This window comes from Enhydra lutris, unplaced genomic scaffold (assembly GCF_002288905.1).
Source record: "Enhydra lutris kenyoni isolate GAN:26980312 unplaced genomic scaffold, ASM228890v2 scaffoldscaffold1, whole genome shotgun sequence".
In the NCBI taxonomy this organism is placed as follows: domain Eukaryota; kingdom Metazoa; phylum Chordata; class Mammalia; order Carnivora; family Mustelidae; genus Enhydra; species Enhydra lutris.
In genome coordinates, this window is record NW_019154085.1 from 50,278,528 (window position 1) to 50,295,434 (window position 16,907).

General features: G+C 41.6%; 1 protein-coding gene across 1 annotated transcript in view; it reads right to left on the reverse strand.

Annotated features, from left to right (window-relative positions):
- LOC111149725 (nebulin) overlaps positions 1 to 16,481 on the reverse strand; it is a 201,455-nt gene extending 184,974 nt beyond the window's left edge. Inside the window, exons 1-8 of the mRNA XM_022507000.1 lie at positions 16,446 to 16,481; positions 12,703 to 12,744; positions 10,931 to 11,152; positions 8,815 to 8,922; positions 8,236 to 8,340; positions 7,464 to 7,568; positions 6,728 to 6,832; positions 960 to 1,064 (exon numbers count right to left, since the gene is read on the reverse strand). Coding sequence (XP_022362708.1) covers positions 960 to 1,064; positions 6,728 to 6,832; positions 7,464 to 7,568; positions 8,236 to 8,340; positions 8,815 to 8,922; positions 10,931 to 11,152; positions 12,703 to 12,744; positions 16,446 to 16,481 — 828 coding nt within the window. The remainder of the gene's footprint in view (positions 1 to 959; positions 1,065 to 6,727; positions 6,833 to 7,463; positions 7,569 to 8,235; positions 8,341 to 8,814; positions 8,923 to 10,930; positions 11,153 to 12,702; positions 12,745 to 16,445) is intronic.
- Between the last annotated feature and the right edge of the window lie 426 nt (positions 16,482 to 16,907).

Here is a 16,907-nt window from a genome sequence, read left to right on the forward strand (position 1 = left end):
AACCTTGAGGTTCCACCAAGATTCAAGCAGTAGACCAAATTGGGACTGAACTCCACAGAGGGCAACGAAAAGTATTTAAAAGGAGCAGTATCCCAGGAGAAAGTGGCCCGATACAAACCAATTTAAAATAGAACTTTAGAGGGCGCCTGGGTGGCTCAGTGGGTTAAAGCCTCTGCCTTCAGCTCAGGTCATGATCCCAGAGTCCTAGGAACGAGCCCCGCTTTGGGCTCTCTGCTCAGCAGGGAGCCTGCTTCCCTCTCTCTCTCTCTCTCTGCCTGCCTCTCTGCCTACTTGTGATCTGTCTGTCAAATAAATAAATAAATAAATCTTTTTAAAAATAAATAAATTAATTAATTAAATAAAATGGGACTTTAGCATGGGTCTGGTCATCAGCTGAATATCTGTCTCTCGGCATTCTCTGGGAGGCCTGCATTCCACAGAGCTAGTTTACCAGCCTAAATATAGACAGACTAAGCCATTTTCCTGGGCCTTAAAAGCTATGAGGTGCACTGTCCACAGCTGTCACACTAAGCCCTGTCTGAGAGATCACTCATGCATTCTTATTTTCTCCGTCTGACAGAGAGCATTAAATCATATCAGGTCTTCACACTGAATTAAGACAATCAGATCCTCCAAGAAAATGTGTGGTGACTCAGTTCTCGGTTAGTAGCACTTCCCTAAGTCACAATGTTAAATGACATCAGAACATAGCTTCTGTTCTTAAAATGCAGCTTTCCCATTTACCAATCACTGAGTCCTTAAGTGGGCCGCACATTTATGAACATGGCCCCACAGTGTTAATGGAGGTACCGGGTTCAAGGTAGACTTTTTAGGGTCCTATTGCAAAACAACTCTCAGTGTTGGTGTTGGGTCTTCGGGTTCCCCTTACTTTCTCTGAGATTTGAGAGGATTAAGCCAGAAGTTTCAAGGCAGAGAGTGGCCCAGCCCTATTTACTTACCTTGCTCACTTGATTGGTCACTTTCTTAGCAAATTCTATATCCGGAGGGTCCGGCAACATCGTGAATTGAGACTGCTGTTCAGCATGACCTTTTTTGTAGGCAATCTGACGAAATAAAAGATGGGGATGCTCGTGAGCCACAGAAAATTATTCTACATCCCAGAATCCATTTGTTGGAATTAAAAAAAAAAAAAGGACTAGGTTTTCATTTGTATCTGAAGTTTTGAACTTTAGTGTATCATCTAACAGGGATGTATCCTTGCAGATTTGACATGCCTTTGCTCTCAGTATTACTAGTGATTTCTACCTTGTTAAGTCTTCCCTCTTCACCAAGACTATTAACCTTAGATCTGTTTCCTTCCGTTTGTCTCTATGCCATGATTTATAATTGAAACTACGCTTTTTCTTTTTTTTTAAGATTTTATTTAGGGGCACCTGGGTGGCTCAGCCTTTAAGTGTCTGCCTTCTGCTCAGGTCATGATCCCAGGGTCCTGGGATCAAGTCCCAAATTGGGCTCCCTGCTCTCTGGGGAGCCTGCTTCTCCCTCACCCAGTCCCCCTGCTTGTGTTCTCTCTCTCACTGTGTCTCTATCAAATAAATAAATCTTTTTTTTCAAAGATCTTATTTACTTGGCAGAGAGAGCATAAAGAGGGAGAGCAGCAGGCAGAGAGAGAGGGAGAAGCAGACTCCCCACTGAGCAGGGACTCGATCCCAGGACCCTAGATCATGACCTGAGCTGAAGGCAGACACTTAACCGACTGAGCCACCCAGGTGTTCCCCAACCTCTTGTCTTTATATCACACAGCTACCAAAACCCTAGCTCTGAATCAACTCAGTGGCATACTTCCTCTGCTTATATCCAGGATGCTGAGTGCTACTGAAGAAAACCACCCAATTCTACTGACTGGATAATGACAATGCAACAAGCACAACTAAAAGGTCCACTGGAATAAGGTACAGAAGTGGAAAAGGGAGTCTCTCAAATCTAAGCCCTTAGCCTAAAGGCTAGGTGTGTACCCAGTGATACATTCTGTGAATAAGAGCTTGCTTGGGACTCTGTGCCCAATACTCGGAATTTATGATAACCAATTGCCATATTGCCTTCAAGGAAGCTTGAACATCCCATTATGCATCTCTGCTCAGTCTCTGCTCACAGTGGCTAATGTTAAACCCCAAGACCGTCCTTAGGCCCCCAGTCAACTCTCAGCTGCCTCTTTCATAAAGAAACACTATATATCCACTTCTCTTTCCCTGTACTCATCCCTGCCCTTCCTCACTACTGTGTGGCTCAGAGAAGCAGCCATTGCAGGACAGAACCCCTGCATTCTCACTGCTGTTCCCTCCAGCATCCCTCTGTACCCAGCTCCATCCGTTACCTCTTTTTTTTTTTTTTTTCTTTGACAGCTTCAGCTGCTCCTTCATGAGCAACTTCCCTTTGCCTATTAAAGACCTCTCTTGTTGGAAAGTATGTGTCCATTAGTCATGCAACCCCTTCACTCTTGCCCTCCTTTTTTCCTTCACTGACTACTCGGGCCTTTTTTCCACCAACCTTGACCTCTGCCTCCAAAAAATGCAGAACTATTTGTAGATCCCCAGACACATGAAAGCCTCTTATGCCTCTGGACCTCTCACCTGCTGTTCCCTTTTCCCTGGCAGGCCCCAGCTCCAGGCTCTCATCTGCCTGCAAACTGCTGCTCATTCTCCACGGCTCAGGACAAACAACTGTCTCCCTTCCTGAGCCCTCCCGGAGCTGAGGACCTTTCTCTTGAGACCTCACTCAACTTGGCACTTGTCTCCTTTAAAGGAATTCCTAGATGACACTATGATCCGTAGTTTACCTATCTGTCCATCCTTGGACTGTGAGCTCTGCGAGGCCAGAAAACACAACCCCTCAACTGGGAGCCCTTGTGGTTCACACAGAATCTGACCAGAGCAAAGGTTCAATGACTGAATTCTCAATGTGTCTTTTATATACTGAGGGCATGGGGGAAATCTCAAGAGATGGCTTATCATCCCAAATTTTCTACTACTCATTGCGAGACTTGAACAAATTATTTCTCCTTCCACATGGAGGTATTCTTCTTTACACTGTCAAGAAAGAGGCTGGACAGTTCCAAGGTCCCAGTCATCATCTTCATGCTTTAACCAAGTCTAACTATGACTTAACCCGATAATATCTACCTACTGCCTGTAACAAAAGCTTTTATGAACATTAAATCAATGGGGGATACAAAACACTAATTTTAAAATGCATTTATATTAATTCCACTGCTCAAGCTTTAAGTAGTGTAGACTTTATTTTAGGCATAGGGCGACTGGTATTTTCTATGGCTGGCTAAGTCCTCAGAGAATAAGAAACGTCCTGTCAGGAGAAATGCTTCCTAAGTATGACATCCTGTCAAAAACTTCAGAGAAATCAGATCTAGAAGTCCTAATTTCTCAGGAACCTTGTTCAGAATTCTGTCTAGTTAGAATGCTACACTCTGGATCAACTTAAAGACTCTCTTGGTATTTGCAAAATTATTTGGTCTTTGCTCAGATAGCAAGAAAAACATGGTAAGTAGGTTTCAGAGAAACAGGAAAGAGGTGCAGGAGAGGGAAAGAAAACTTCCAAACCTAAGTGCTTGGTTTGAAATCTACATGCCTACCCAGCATTATGTTCTGTGAACAAAAGCCTGCTTGGGGCTCTGTGCCCCAAAATTGTAGAAGTTCATGGTACGGACAACAGTATTAATAGGCACGTTGGTAATCTGATACTTGGTGCATAACCTGCAATTAAATTAAAAGCCCTAGGGGTGCCTGGGTGGCTCCGTGGGTTAAAGCCTCGGCCTTCGGCTCGGGTCATGATCCCAGGGTCCTGGGATGGAGCCCCGCATCAGGCTCTCTGCTCCACAGGGAGCCTGCTTCCTCCCCTCTTTCTCTCTGCCTGCCTCTCTGCCTACTTGTGATCTCTCTCTCTCTGTCAAATAAATAAAATCTTTAAAAAAAAAAAATTAAAAGCCCTATCTTAACTGCCAAGTTATTCTGAGGAAGGATGGGAAGATTCTACTTCATTATTATATATTCTCCATTATGGATTCTACTGAGAGATCTCAAAAAATGGGGTCAACCTTAACTGTTCAGAGTCCACAGCACTAGAGTGACATGGAGGTAACCCCCCAGCTCTCCATTTGATGAAGAAAGGGAGACATGCTGAGATTAAGTGTCTTCTTGGAAACCTCTTCCTAGGCTTACATGACATGGTATTTCCTGGTTCTCCTTCAACTTCTCTGACAGTTTGTTCCCTCATTCTTTTGCTGGCTCCTTTCCAGGTGTCCTAAGTATGGGCGTCATCCAAAACTCTGCTCTTGGCCATATGCTGTTCTGCCTCCCTCATACAGTTTCACATCTTCAGCTGTCCCTTTTATTCTGAAGACTCTCAAATATTCATTTCTTGTCCTGTTCTCACACCTATGCAATAGAATGAATTTCTGATTTATCCATAAAATGCCTTGATCAGAATGTTCCATCATCTTAACTCCGTTTCTCTATTCATTAGTGCTCCATTACGAGTTGTAGCCCTATATGCCCAGACTAACAGACTTCCTCATAAACTCCTCTATGGGTCCCCTCACTCCTTCATCTCCAATATCCAATGTCCTTAACCCTTTTAAAATACTTATTACCTTTAGATTCCTTTCTTCCTCTCCTTTGTCCCTGTCATCCCTTTGGTCTCTCTGTATTACTAAAACAATCTTCTTCAAATGATCACAATTTTTCCCAGTCCCAATCTTCTATTTTGTCCTTCAGATTTTTTCCAAATGCTACTTTTTACCATATTGTTTTCCCCTCCAAAAATCACATGATATCTCTTATGGACTACCATATCACATCAGAATTATTTTGTCTGATTTTCAAGGTCCTGCTACCAGTTTCTTAAAAGTGTCCTCCTAACTAGGCACCCACAACATTCACTTTCTTTGTCCCCTCCAGACTGATTTCACCACTATTCCTTTGTTCAAGGGTATTCTCTCCTTGAAACGCCTTTCCTGTTCGCCCCTTCCCTTGGGATTGCCACTTCCACATGGCCTTCTCTAATTATTGCATGTGCCCTGTCTTTCAGCAAGTATTAGATTATAGAATTTGCTTTCTAAAATTTTTGAAAATTTTTTTCTTATTGTTTAATATATAACAATTTCATCTTATCTGATTATAAAGTCTCAAGGGAAAGGATGAAAACTTCTTGTCATACCTTTCTATCCCACTAGCTATGTATGCATAATGGACTTTCAACAAGTAACTACTGATCACTTGATAAAGGTTACACAATATTATATGTTCATGACATACAGAACCAAAAAACTAACTTAAAAGAGAACCAGTAGGTCCCTATACATTAAAACCAGTACCGTACTAGATAGACTTAAATTTTTGTTATGGCTTCTTTATTTTTTAACTTACTCTATGGAAAAACAGGAGTACACCTAAGCTATATTTTAATCAACTGTATGAAAACCAGGATAGAAATATGTCCCCTAAATTTGCAAATGATATAGAGTGAGAGGCGATAAAAGATTAAGACCTCAAAAGTTGGAGACACCATCAAATGATTATGCATAATTCCAGTACAGGGCAAGGTAAGATTCTAAGATCCATTAGAAATAAATCCTAGTAATTTTCAAGACACCAAATGACTTGTTGAGTCCACAGTGAATGTTAGAGGTTTGAGGGGTCTGGTTGACAACTGAAGGAAAAACAACTTGTTTTATAAAACAGTGTTCTCCTGAAGACAAGAGCATTAGTCTGGATTTTCAATACAGACTCTAGCAAATCCAGGGATCAAGACATAAAACTCCTCAAAACAAGGGCAACTGTTAGAATCAAGTGGAGCTCTCTACTGCTGCTGGTGCTTTCAACATAGGGACTCAACTAGGCCTGCTAAGTCCCTCTAAAAAAATGGTTTTCAAGGGTGCCTGGGTGGCTCAATTGGTTAAGCGTCTGCCTTCAGCTCAGGTTGTGATCCCACAGTCCTGGGATCGAGCCCCACATCGGGCTCCCTGCTCTGCAGGAAGCCTGCCTTTCCCTCTCCCACTCCCCCTTCTTGTTTTCCCTCTCTCGTTGTGTCTCTGTCAAATAAATAAAATCTTAAAAAAAATGTTTTCAAGGTCGAAGACACTAAAATTCTGGCCAGTGGGGACTGCTGACATTTTATGAACTCTGAAACATCCTCTATGCATAGCTGATGGCAAGAGATTTTTGTGAGAGAACTACACAAACATGTTTGGACAAGTGTGTCAGTCCATGTGGAAAAGGGGCGACACACCACAATTCAGACTTTATAATTAGGATAGCAAATCAAAAGCCTTCAATAACATTTTTCACTTAATATATTTGAGAAAGTGTCTATGAGCCCAAAGGATTTTTTAAATGCTACTCTATTGTCACAGAAAAAAACTTCAACTCCAGCCAAGGAAACAGAGGGCACATGCGACAGTGGAAAGAACTTGGGATCACATGACCAAGCTTCTAATCTGGGCTTTGCCACTAATGACCTATGTGGTCTCAGACTCAGGTTCTTCACCTAATAAAAAAAACAAGACTGTTAAATTAAGTCTAATAAAATTATAAAATGATGTCTAGTTAAGACATCATAATGATTCTAGACAGATTCATCTGCTATAATGACATTTAGCCTTTTTGAAAAATTGCAATGAACATCTGGCCAGAAGACATAACTTGAGGTGTCCCGATACCACACTCCCCAACAATGTTGACTGCACTTGACTTACGTCACTGAGGGCTTTCTGGGCTTGGGCCACCCTTCTCAGCTCTGGGCTATCGTTGTACGGGTAAAACAAGCTTTTGTCAGCTTCCCAGTCCTCAGTGTACAGTTTCTAAGTCAGAAAAGGGAGAAAAATTATGAGAAAGTGAGCTCCCACTTACACAAAATACACAATTTTGAATTTATCCATCAGTAGCAAGAAGAAATTAGGCAAGGTAAAAGCCAAGGTAAATGGAATCTGCAGATAACCTCCCCCCTCCTCTTAGTCCAAGTCATATTTATTAATAGCTAGTCCTCTTCTTTTGACAAATCTTATTTTCACAAGGGCGGATGTGTCTGATTTTGTTTCATCTCCTCTCTGGGACTGTACCTGCTTCCTAAAACAAGGACTAATGCAAGTGTAAGGAGCCAGGAGGTACTTTGCATGGTCTCTATCATGAAACAAACATTTTATAAGAGTGATAGCCAGAAATACGCCAAGTGTAACCCAAGGTTTGAGAGCCAGTTCCCAGGTGCATCTTCATTCTCCCCTACTTATTCTCCCCATGTTGCTTAGCTTCCCCCTAAGACCCTCTCCTTCACTCTACTCAAGAGCTTTCCTCCCTGCCCACCTCCATCCCTGCAACCCACATGGCTCAAGGATACTCACAAAAAGTGAGCATTCCAGGTCATCAAGAGGACTGGGTATTGCTCAGATTTATGTGGGGGAAGGAGAGAAGCAGTAACAGAGCAGAAGCCCTTACCTTACTGAACATGGCTGTGTTCTTAACTGCCTGGACAAGTTCAGGGGCATCAGGGGGAAGCAGGTACTTATCCTTGGTGTCCTCCCAGTTCTGCTTGTATAAAACCTAGACAGAAAGAGCAGAGGACCAGTGGTTCATGTCTCCCTGAAGGGCATGAGGGTGTAGAGAACAGAGAGCTGTGAAGTCTTTCACATTCCAAGTGTACTCACACCAAGGCTGCCCTTGTGCCCATGCATTACTAGCATCGATTAGGAAAACATTGACCACATCAATGTCCCATTAATACTTTTCCTAGGCTGGTAAGCTTTTACTTGAAAAGTCTGATTTTTTTAAACTAAATCATGATTAGGATTCTCCTATAGATTCCTTTCAAAGGCTGCAAACTTCTTGGCCATTGGCTGAATCGGGAGAGTGGACATGTTCCTTTAGACTTACATGGTATTTTTTACAATGTTTTAAATTAGTTGCTTACATTTGAGATTTGAGGATTTCTCATAAAAATTAAGCTGACTGGTTTAAAAGTAAGTAAGAGACTCTGGCAACACTGGGCCTGCCTTTCCAGGCCACCATAGGCCTTCCAGCCCACTTCAGTCATCCGGTGCCCTCGATGCCACACATGCAGCCTGGGTCTCCCTCACTGTGAGCTCGCAATGCCCCGGATTCAAGGGAGACTGGCGAGCAGGATTAGGCCTGTCCAGCTCTCTCCTCTACGGCCAGGTAGAGGTCACCTACATGCTCTTCAGCATCCCAGCCATCCACACCATGACCTCACCTTACTGACTTGCTGCGACACTTTCTTTGCATGTTCAATGTCCTTTGCTTTTTCGTCTACGTGACAGATAGTTTTAGCAACATCGCCATCCATTCGATACTTAACCTGCAGAAATAATGCACAGAGTTCATGACAGGCATGCCCACGTGAGTATAGTAAAGGAAATCTATAACCCAAGAGCATTAACCTGACGACTCACTGTCTGTTCCGCAAAGCAAAGTTCCTACATTTTAGGAAGAAAACTGCGATCTCCAAAGGTCTGCAGAGCCCCTACATTCCCTGCATATCTGCTTTCCTGGCAGAGTTTCAGCCTCCCTGCACTCCTCCGAGGAGGACCACAGTGAACTCGAATTTCCCATCTCATATCATCTCTTGCTCACTTGCTAAGCCAAGCTTTTAGATAGCTCTTGGGGTTCACATTTAGAGCTGCACAATCTTGAGCCAACACTTCCTCTAGATTTCTGGACTGGCTCATAGTAATTTGACTCTTCTTTTTCTCTATACCCATTAAAGCCCTCAATTCCCAGCGATGGGCAGGTTTTTGACATGTCTCGCCTTTATTTTAGAAATGCAGCCCACCTCACTGAGCTGATCTTGCACTTTCTTGATCCGGCGAAGTTCTGGGGTATCAGTTGTGATGGCGTATGGCTGTCCTTTTGCTTTCTCATAGTTCTCCTTGTATTTATTCTGAAAATAATATCAGATATTAGCCTAAAACCTGACAAGACAGCAGCAGAAATTTCAAGCAATACATTCACCCACTTCTGATTAAAAAAAAAAAAAAATCCTGCAAGTTCTAACAATTATCAGTTATAACAGCTTTTTGTCCCTTATCCAATTCTCAGCAAAAACTAAAATAGATTTGTTAATTGTTCTTCCTAAACATGGTTAGATACTTGAGACAGTAGAAATTCTATTACAGACTATTGTCTTGAAAATGCCCTAAAATGATTCTCTCAATGTTTTCATTGTCTGAATGCACACATAAAAAGCCCGAACCTCAATAATTTTAGAAAATAAATATAGAAATTATCTGAAAAGATTTGATTGCTAATACAATGGAAAAATATTCAATTCAGAAGTTGTAGCTAAATCTTAATGGTTTCTATAGCTGAGACACCAGCTGAATTAATGGAAAGTCTGAATTATGGAGTATTTTGAAAAGGAATGCAATTTCATTATTTCCGCTAAATATACAATGAGTTCTTGCCTTAATAACAATGTGCATAATTTATCATTATTAATGCTTCAATGGTACCCCTAAATGTAGTCAACAATCTAAATTATACTCTTGATTTTATCACTAACCACTTTAAAAATACTACAAACCTTTGCCAACATTTTCTTCAGACTATCAGAAATTCTAGGTATTATCATCAGAATTTATGAGATTTTATGGCACTAAATGGACAAAAAAAATTTTTCTGTTATTATTGAATACTGCAATGATAAAGGAGGCAAGATAATCTTGTTTTTAGAGCTCAAAGCCTTAGGAAACTAGGTTTTAGACCATCCAAGAATCTGAACTGGAAATTGACCAAATAGTCCCCAGAAGTTAACACTAAACCAAACATGGCCATTTACTGACCAATCACAATGGGATGCTTTTGACTTAAGTCCTTAGTCCTATATAAATCAATGTTCCCATGAGCTGCTTTTCATTTTTTCCAAGCTCCCAGAGGATGTGCAATCAGGCCACCTAGCAAGACATCAGCTTGCATGGACACTCCACAAATGAGATCCATTCAAATGGGTCTCAATCTGCTGCCAATCAGTATAAATTGTTACAGTCTAACTGTACATGGAAATTTAAGGACCAGGGACCTTCAACAGCAGTGATTATCAACCAGAGCTTCACATTTTCAAAGCCAGGCAGCTTTTAAAAATCTTCCTGCACAGGTCCCAACCTCAGACTTATTAAACCAGAACAGCCTGGGTATCAGTAGCTTTAAAACTCCCGGAGGATTCTGATGTGCAGCCACAGTTAAAAACCACGGAGCTGGGGGCGCCTGGGTGGCTCAGTTGGTTAAGCATCTGCCTTCGGCTCGGGTCATGATCCCAAGGTCCTGGGATCAAGCCCAGTGGAAAGTCTGCTTCTTCCTCTCTCCACCCCCTGCCTGTTCTTTCTCTCTCCCTCTCAAATAAATAAAATCTTAAAAATCAAACAGAGAAAACAAACAAAACGCTGTTCTAGGATATAATCAAACATTCCGATCCTCATTTCGGATGAGCTCTTAGTGTGATCCTGGTTTTCTAAACTACACTTCTTCATCGTACAGCTCTTGAAGACCTTTTTACATATTGTTAAGTATCTGGATAAGGGGCATTCTGCTCAGACACAGTTTAAATAGATGTTATTTAGCTTCTGTGAATGGATTTCAACTCTATTTATGACTTCATGATTCTAGACTAGCTAACAAATTTTGATTAAATACCAATAAATGCTTTGTGACTGGCCTCCTGCTTATTTTGTGGCAATAACTGCAGTAAGGATGCTTTCTCTGATGCTACAACAGTGCCAGTGAATTACATGAGAGGAAAATTCAAGAGTCACAAGAGCTTATATTTCTGCAGGGAAGTCTTTGTCTCACACAAGGCTGAGAAACAAAATTCAGCCGGCACCAAAAACAGCTGGTTGAGATTCAGTACTTTCTCAATAATAAAACCAGATTAGCAGAAGTTGTTTGAAACTTACTGGGCTAAAGAGTTCCTGCATTTTCTGACTATGTACAATGTAGGGAGTCATGAACTTTGAAGAATCCAGTTTCTTCCGGATAACCTTCTTCCTCTCCACTGGCTTGGCGGCGACCGGCTGTGCCGGTACCGGCTGTGCCAACGCGGGTTTGGAAGGTTCTGATTGCTCATAGTCAGATGTGGTTGTCCGTGTTGTCGTAGTTTCATAGATTTCTGTTATTGTCTGAAAATGGGACACGCAGTTCAACACTGTTATGGAAGTAAAAACTGTGATCGCGTGATCTTGATATACAGGCATTATTCAGATCACAAGTCAGACTTCCACCCCTCCTGTAACTTCTACATGTTTAAAACAGACCAAAGCAGGACATCATACACTCCGAACAGTGAAGGTACATCACATTATGTAAATCTGATTGTTCAGGAGGGTGTGTAGTCAAAAGGTTACTCCTTCCTAACTCGCTACACAGTGTCTTGAAATTCCATTTGTGTAGAAAGGAACCCAAATGCTTTCAGGTTGGATAAAAATCAGAAATACAATATTCTTAAACATTTAAAATCTTCTTAAATCGTTTGGGTAGAGTAAAAGCAAACTTGGGATCAGAGAACAAAAGATTAAGATGTTCAAATAAAGCTTGACTTCCTGACTTCATGTTCACTCTTAAATGAGTCTAAGAAAAAGTGGGTTGCTTGTCCCATAATGAACCTGAGTGCCATGTACACTAATAAATGCTTACTTAGGTGGACAAGGGCAATGACGACAACATAGGGGGTAATTTTCCTTAACAACAGTCCTATGCATGTGGTAGGTGGGAGATTATGGTTTCTTACAACAGGCTGTATAGTAGAAGAAACTAAGGCCCAAAGTTTAGGTCTAGTCCAAGGTTAAAAATACTGTATGTTAAGAAAAGAAGGTAAGCAGCCCAGTCGTAGCACGCGTTCCTTCACAGCAAATATCCTCTGTACTGATGGACGAGATCTAGCATTGATTTGTAAAGAGAAACCAAACCAACAAGGGCATTAGACGTCTAGGACAACTTCCCCTAGCATTGTCAGATCATTGCTAATAGATTGTTTTCTGCCCATTGTTACTGATGTATGCTTGATGGTGAGAAACTGACCAATTTACAGCATCTAAAATGTTAGGTTTCATGCAGTCACAAGCTCTTCGAGCAGGCTCCAGGGATAGCCATCACTGTCATGCTCAAGAGAAACAGTTCCATTCAGAAAAGGAAGCACGAGTGAGACATTTCACCCTAAAAAAATACCATCCTGGGATACACATGGGAAAGGCTTATGTGCTACAATCTAAGTAACATTTCATTGCCTCATCAGGGACAAAGGCTTGGAGGTGCCATCCCTGTTGGCACAGATGGTGGCCCACAAGTTACGACTCTAAACAATAAAATTGCGGGTCGCTGTGCAACTCACATGTCCAAGGCCATGCAATTGGTACAGTCACAGAGTGGTGATAGCCAATGATAAACAGCCACTTATTTTGATGAGTACCACCTACCCCCAAAAAGACCACATGAACAATGGGGAAACCATCCCCAGCCACTTTGGATATGCTGAATAGCAAAAACAGTGACATAACCTATTAAACAGGTAGCATTCATTCTTGTACCATCAGCAGCTGGGCACATATAGGTGACTGATTCTCTCTCAAGACTCCCCCTTGGCCAGCTCTGTAGCCCTGGGAGTCTGTGAGGAGAGAAGGCTCTGACAGCTTTCATCAGCATGCAGCTCATGTGGACATGGGCTGGGTCTTACCTCTCCCGGCACCTCTTCATAGACTGTCTCCTCTGTGTAATACTACAAATAGAGCACAAAGGCATCATGAGAACAAAGCAGAAGTCACCTCTCCTCTGCCTCGGCTGAACCACAGGGCTATTTCACTACAGCCCAGTTGGTGTGCACTAAGTGTGGGAAGGAAGTACTTGACGGAAGCCATTTTAGCTTGGTGAAACTTCAGGGAAGCTAACGTGAATGCCATCCCATGAGGCAAGGAGATGCAGGGTGAGGAGAACAGGGTCTGAAGCGGTTTCTCTGCCAGGGGCAGTTATTTTACTTATGACAAGCAAAACCTTTTCTTCTGGTACCCAGGGCATAATTTGCAGAGAAAGTAGAAGAACAATATCCTGAGTATGTGGGCTGTGCAGAAGGGAACTTGATATAACCCAGTTTGTGACTAACAATAAAACAAAATAGAACTCCTTGACTGGATTGTGTCATGGAAAGACTAAATTCAAAAGCCTATACACATCTCAATGACCCCTATGTCCCCCTGATTACTAAGAACGAGAGTCCCTTCCAGAGTGAGGGGTGCATCCGTATATGGCACGATGGTCCTGAAAGGATGCGAAGATGAAAATCTGCAAATGCCAAGGGGAGAAGGAGAAATGCTAGGACCTCTCAGCACAAGATGTGGGAAAGTGAGGCTACAGTTGGCAATTGAGGGCTCTGAGGTACTTGCAGGCTGGATCCGAAATCAAACCTACTTTTGTTCTACTTCTGACATCACCAGCAATAAATAGAAGCTGACAGGAACTGGCTGACATTTTGTTTCAGATGCGTAAAGGGAATGGAATCCTGCCCCCAGCCTCACCCGGCAAAGCTGGGCAAGCAAAACGAAAGACTCAGGCCAAGGCACACAAGGAAAGGGACAAAAATGAAACATTGGGCTCATTTTCTCGGTTCACAAAATGTGTATCGCTGTAGGCTTCATTTTTCTTTTCTCTGTGATCAAAACATATGCTCTGGGAGAGGGAAAAACGCTAACTACAAAATTTCCCTCAGGTGGCCTCCTTTCTTTTGCCCTTGGCTCAGTGAGCCCTTATCAAGTTATTTAACCATTGCCGATAGGCCACTGGCTCTATTTCATCTGCAGGAAGATTAATATAAAATTTACCTACTGTCCCTTACTCTTGCACTTACTTTGCTTCTGCACTAGTCCTTTAATTTAAAAATCTACTATCCAGGGGCGCCTGGCTGGCTCAGTCAGTTAAGTAGCTGCCTTTTGCTTGGGTCATGATCCTGGGGTTCTGGGATGGTTCCCTGCATCGGGCTCTCCCTGCTCTGGGGGGGCCTGCTTCTTCCTCTGCCTGCCGCTCCCCCTGCTTGTGTGCATGTGCTCCCTCTCTGTTAAACAAACAAAATCTTAAAAGAATAAAATTTAATATCCATCTGTATGTCCTTAGGCATAGCAAGAGAAACCATAAGCTTCCACAGGACAGAGACTTTCTCTTTTCTATGCTTTCATCACACGGGAAATATCATTTGGACACTTTAGGGAATACTGTTTGATCCTGATCCACAGAGAACCATGCCTCTGGCCACACAAAACATCAGTGACTTGGGAAGGAAGTATTAAACTAAAGCAAATGATTCACAACTATTTTGGATTTTCTTAGCACCCAAGGGAAAGCAGCTCTTGGTAGCCATCCAGTTTTACCTTTCCTGGGCTCTCACCATGGGTAAACGTATCTTGGAAATAAGCTGATAAAAAAAGCAACACTACCCAAATGGTTGGCATTAACTCATATGCCAAATCCCACTTTTAGAGCTGTGCCACTAATTAGTGCGTCCTCGCTTCTTTTCCTTCCTATCCAAGTTTAAGTTTGAGGAGAGTGATAGTACAATTTTATTTAGATGTCCACGGCCCCTAGAAGATCTCTTTTTCAAGCCAGTTCCTGGCTTTGAACTCTTCCTTGACCATTTTCTCAAATTTGCCACCATTCCATTTTTCACGGCATCTTTTTTGAGGCCAGAGGGACCTTGGTTGAACATTCCCTGGTGAGAAGTCTATCAGTTTAGCAACTGCTAGTCAGACCCAGAAGCAGTAATAGGAATAAAATGGCAAGGATGAGATGCCTAAAAATAGCCCCCTCCATTTTTATGACATCTAGTCAAATCAATCAGGTCTAACGCTGAAGACAACTTCCAATGACCAAAGAACACAATTGTTTTGAGAAAACCAAGGGATTTTTAACTTGGAGGCTAAAAAGAATTACTGGTATTACTACCACAGGAAGGCAATTTAATTTTAAATTGTATCATTGTTGAATAGTGATTATTCTAACTCATGGGGACATTTGTAAAATGCCCACCAGTAATACTGACCATTGAGAATGTAGCCTTTGGCACTTAAGCCACAGATATTCATTATTATACTGTAGGAGATTCATTCTGTGTTTTGTTCCTAAATCCTTCAGTAATAAGATTAATTTTATTTGTAGAACAACAAATTTTTCTTCATCTAAATGTGGACCAGTCATTAAAATAATCTTCCAAAGTTAAATTTTGGCACTGTCATTTGGACTTTGGTTCTGGGTAGCTCTTAATTTCATCCTGATAAAAAAGCACAGGTTTTCAAAACTGCCTCCAAGTATCTTAGGCACGTGGAGGTTTCCCTATACTTAGATCATCATTAATTGTAAATTAAGTACTTTCAGATTCAATTTCAATGTATTTCTATGGATTACAGCACTCAAGCCTTGAGATTCTAGAATGTGAAGCTGAAGGCAAGCACTGATGAAGAAAAACCATAACATGACAAAAACAAAATTTTATAAAATAGATAATTAACAGCTTTGTAAAATGTATCAGATGTCCACAAATAACCCAGAGGAAATTTTTCAAGATGTCCACTTAGGTCTTTGTTTAAATTTTCTTCAACATTTAAACACAAAAGCTAGTCTTGTTCACTTAAGTAAACAGAACGGGAGTTGATAGGAAAGTCTGGCTCCAAATGTCACTTGTGAGCGTGTGAGCGTGACGAGTTCATACATACAGATACCTGTGCACATTTACATATATGCAAAATCTCACATATAAAATCTCCTAAGTATATTATTCTGAACACTGATTCCATATCACCCTCTAGGTAATCAGCTGGTTGAAGCAAAGAGTAACTTTTCCCTATTGCTGTGTGGAAACTAAAAGAGTTCAGTTTTCAGAATTGTCCCTTTGTCTCCTCTGTCCCTTTGATCAGGAGGGTTGGCAGGTGGGGAAGAAGGTAGTTTCAAGGGGCACCTGGGTGGCTCAGTGGGTTAAAGCCTCTGCCTTCGGCTCAGGTCATGATCCCAGGGTCCTGGGATCAAGCCCCTGCATTGGGCTCTCTGCTTAGCAGGGAGCCTGCTTCCCTCTCTCTCTCTCTCTCTCTGCCTACTTGTGATCAGTCTCTCTGTTAAATAAATAAAAATCTTAAAAAAAAAAAAAAAAAAGAAGAAGAAGGTAGTTTCAGAAGATCGATTAAAACCCACCTTCACCCCACACCATGTTTTTCTGAGAGTTTAAAGAAAAGCAAGAGTGGGAAACAGTGATATTTCTTTTCAATTCTAAATCCCACATAATTATAATGAAACCGAACATAAACTATTCCTTTCTCATGCTTTAATAATGAGTCTTTGTGAAGTTATAAGAGATGATGTATTTCTCAAATGATTAATTCACCTACACAGCTTTGATTGTCACCACATGAAATACGTGGCTGTCAGTCAGCTTTTTCATCTTACCTCCACCACCTCCTCATATTCTTCGTCATCTGCCATTTTCCCAGAGTAGTAGTGGCACCTACAAACTTTTCATATTCCAGACAAATGAAAATACATTAGCATCTATCCCTAGGACTGAAATCACAACACTATAAAAACAGAATTTAACACATCTCCATCTGACACACCCATAGATCGTTGCAGGTTCCGTGAGAGGAAATATTTAGATCCCCATCTAGAAACCTCAGCCTTCAAATTAGCTTCTCTTGATTCCTTCACTAGTAATATGTCAGGTATTGCTACTTCTAGCTACACAATCCATTTAGTGAAAGTTGTAAAAGGAAGCAAAAGGAAGCAAGTGAAAGGCTTCGGATTCAAAGAAACAGGGTATTTACATTTCTAAATACTTGCAGAAAAACATTTTCAGGCAAAAGTATTAGTGAAAAGGAGGTCAGCTTGGCTTCCAGAAGTTAGAATTTTTCG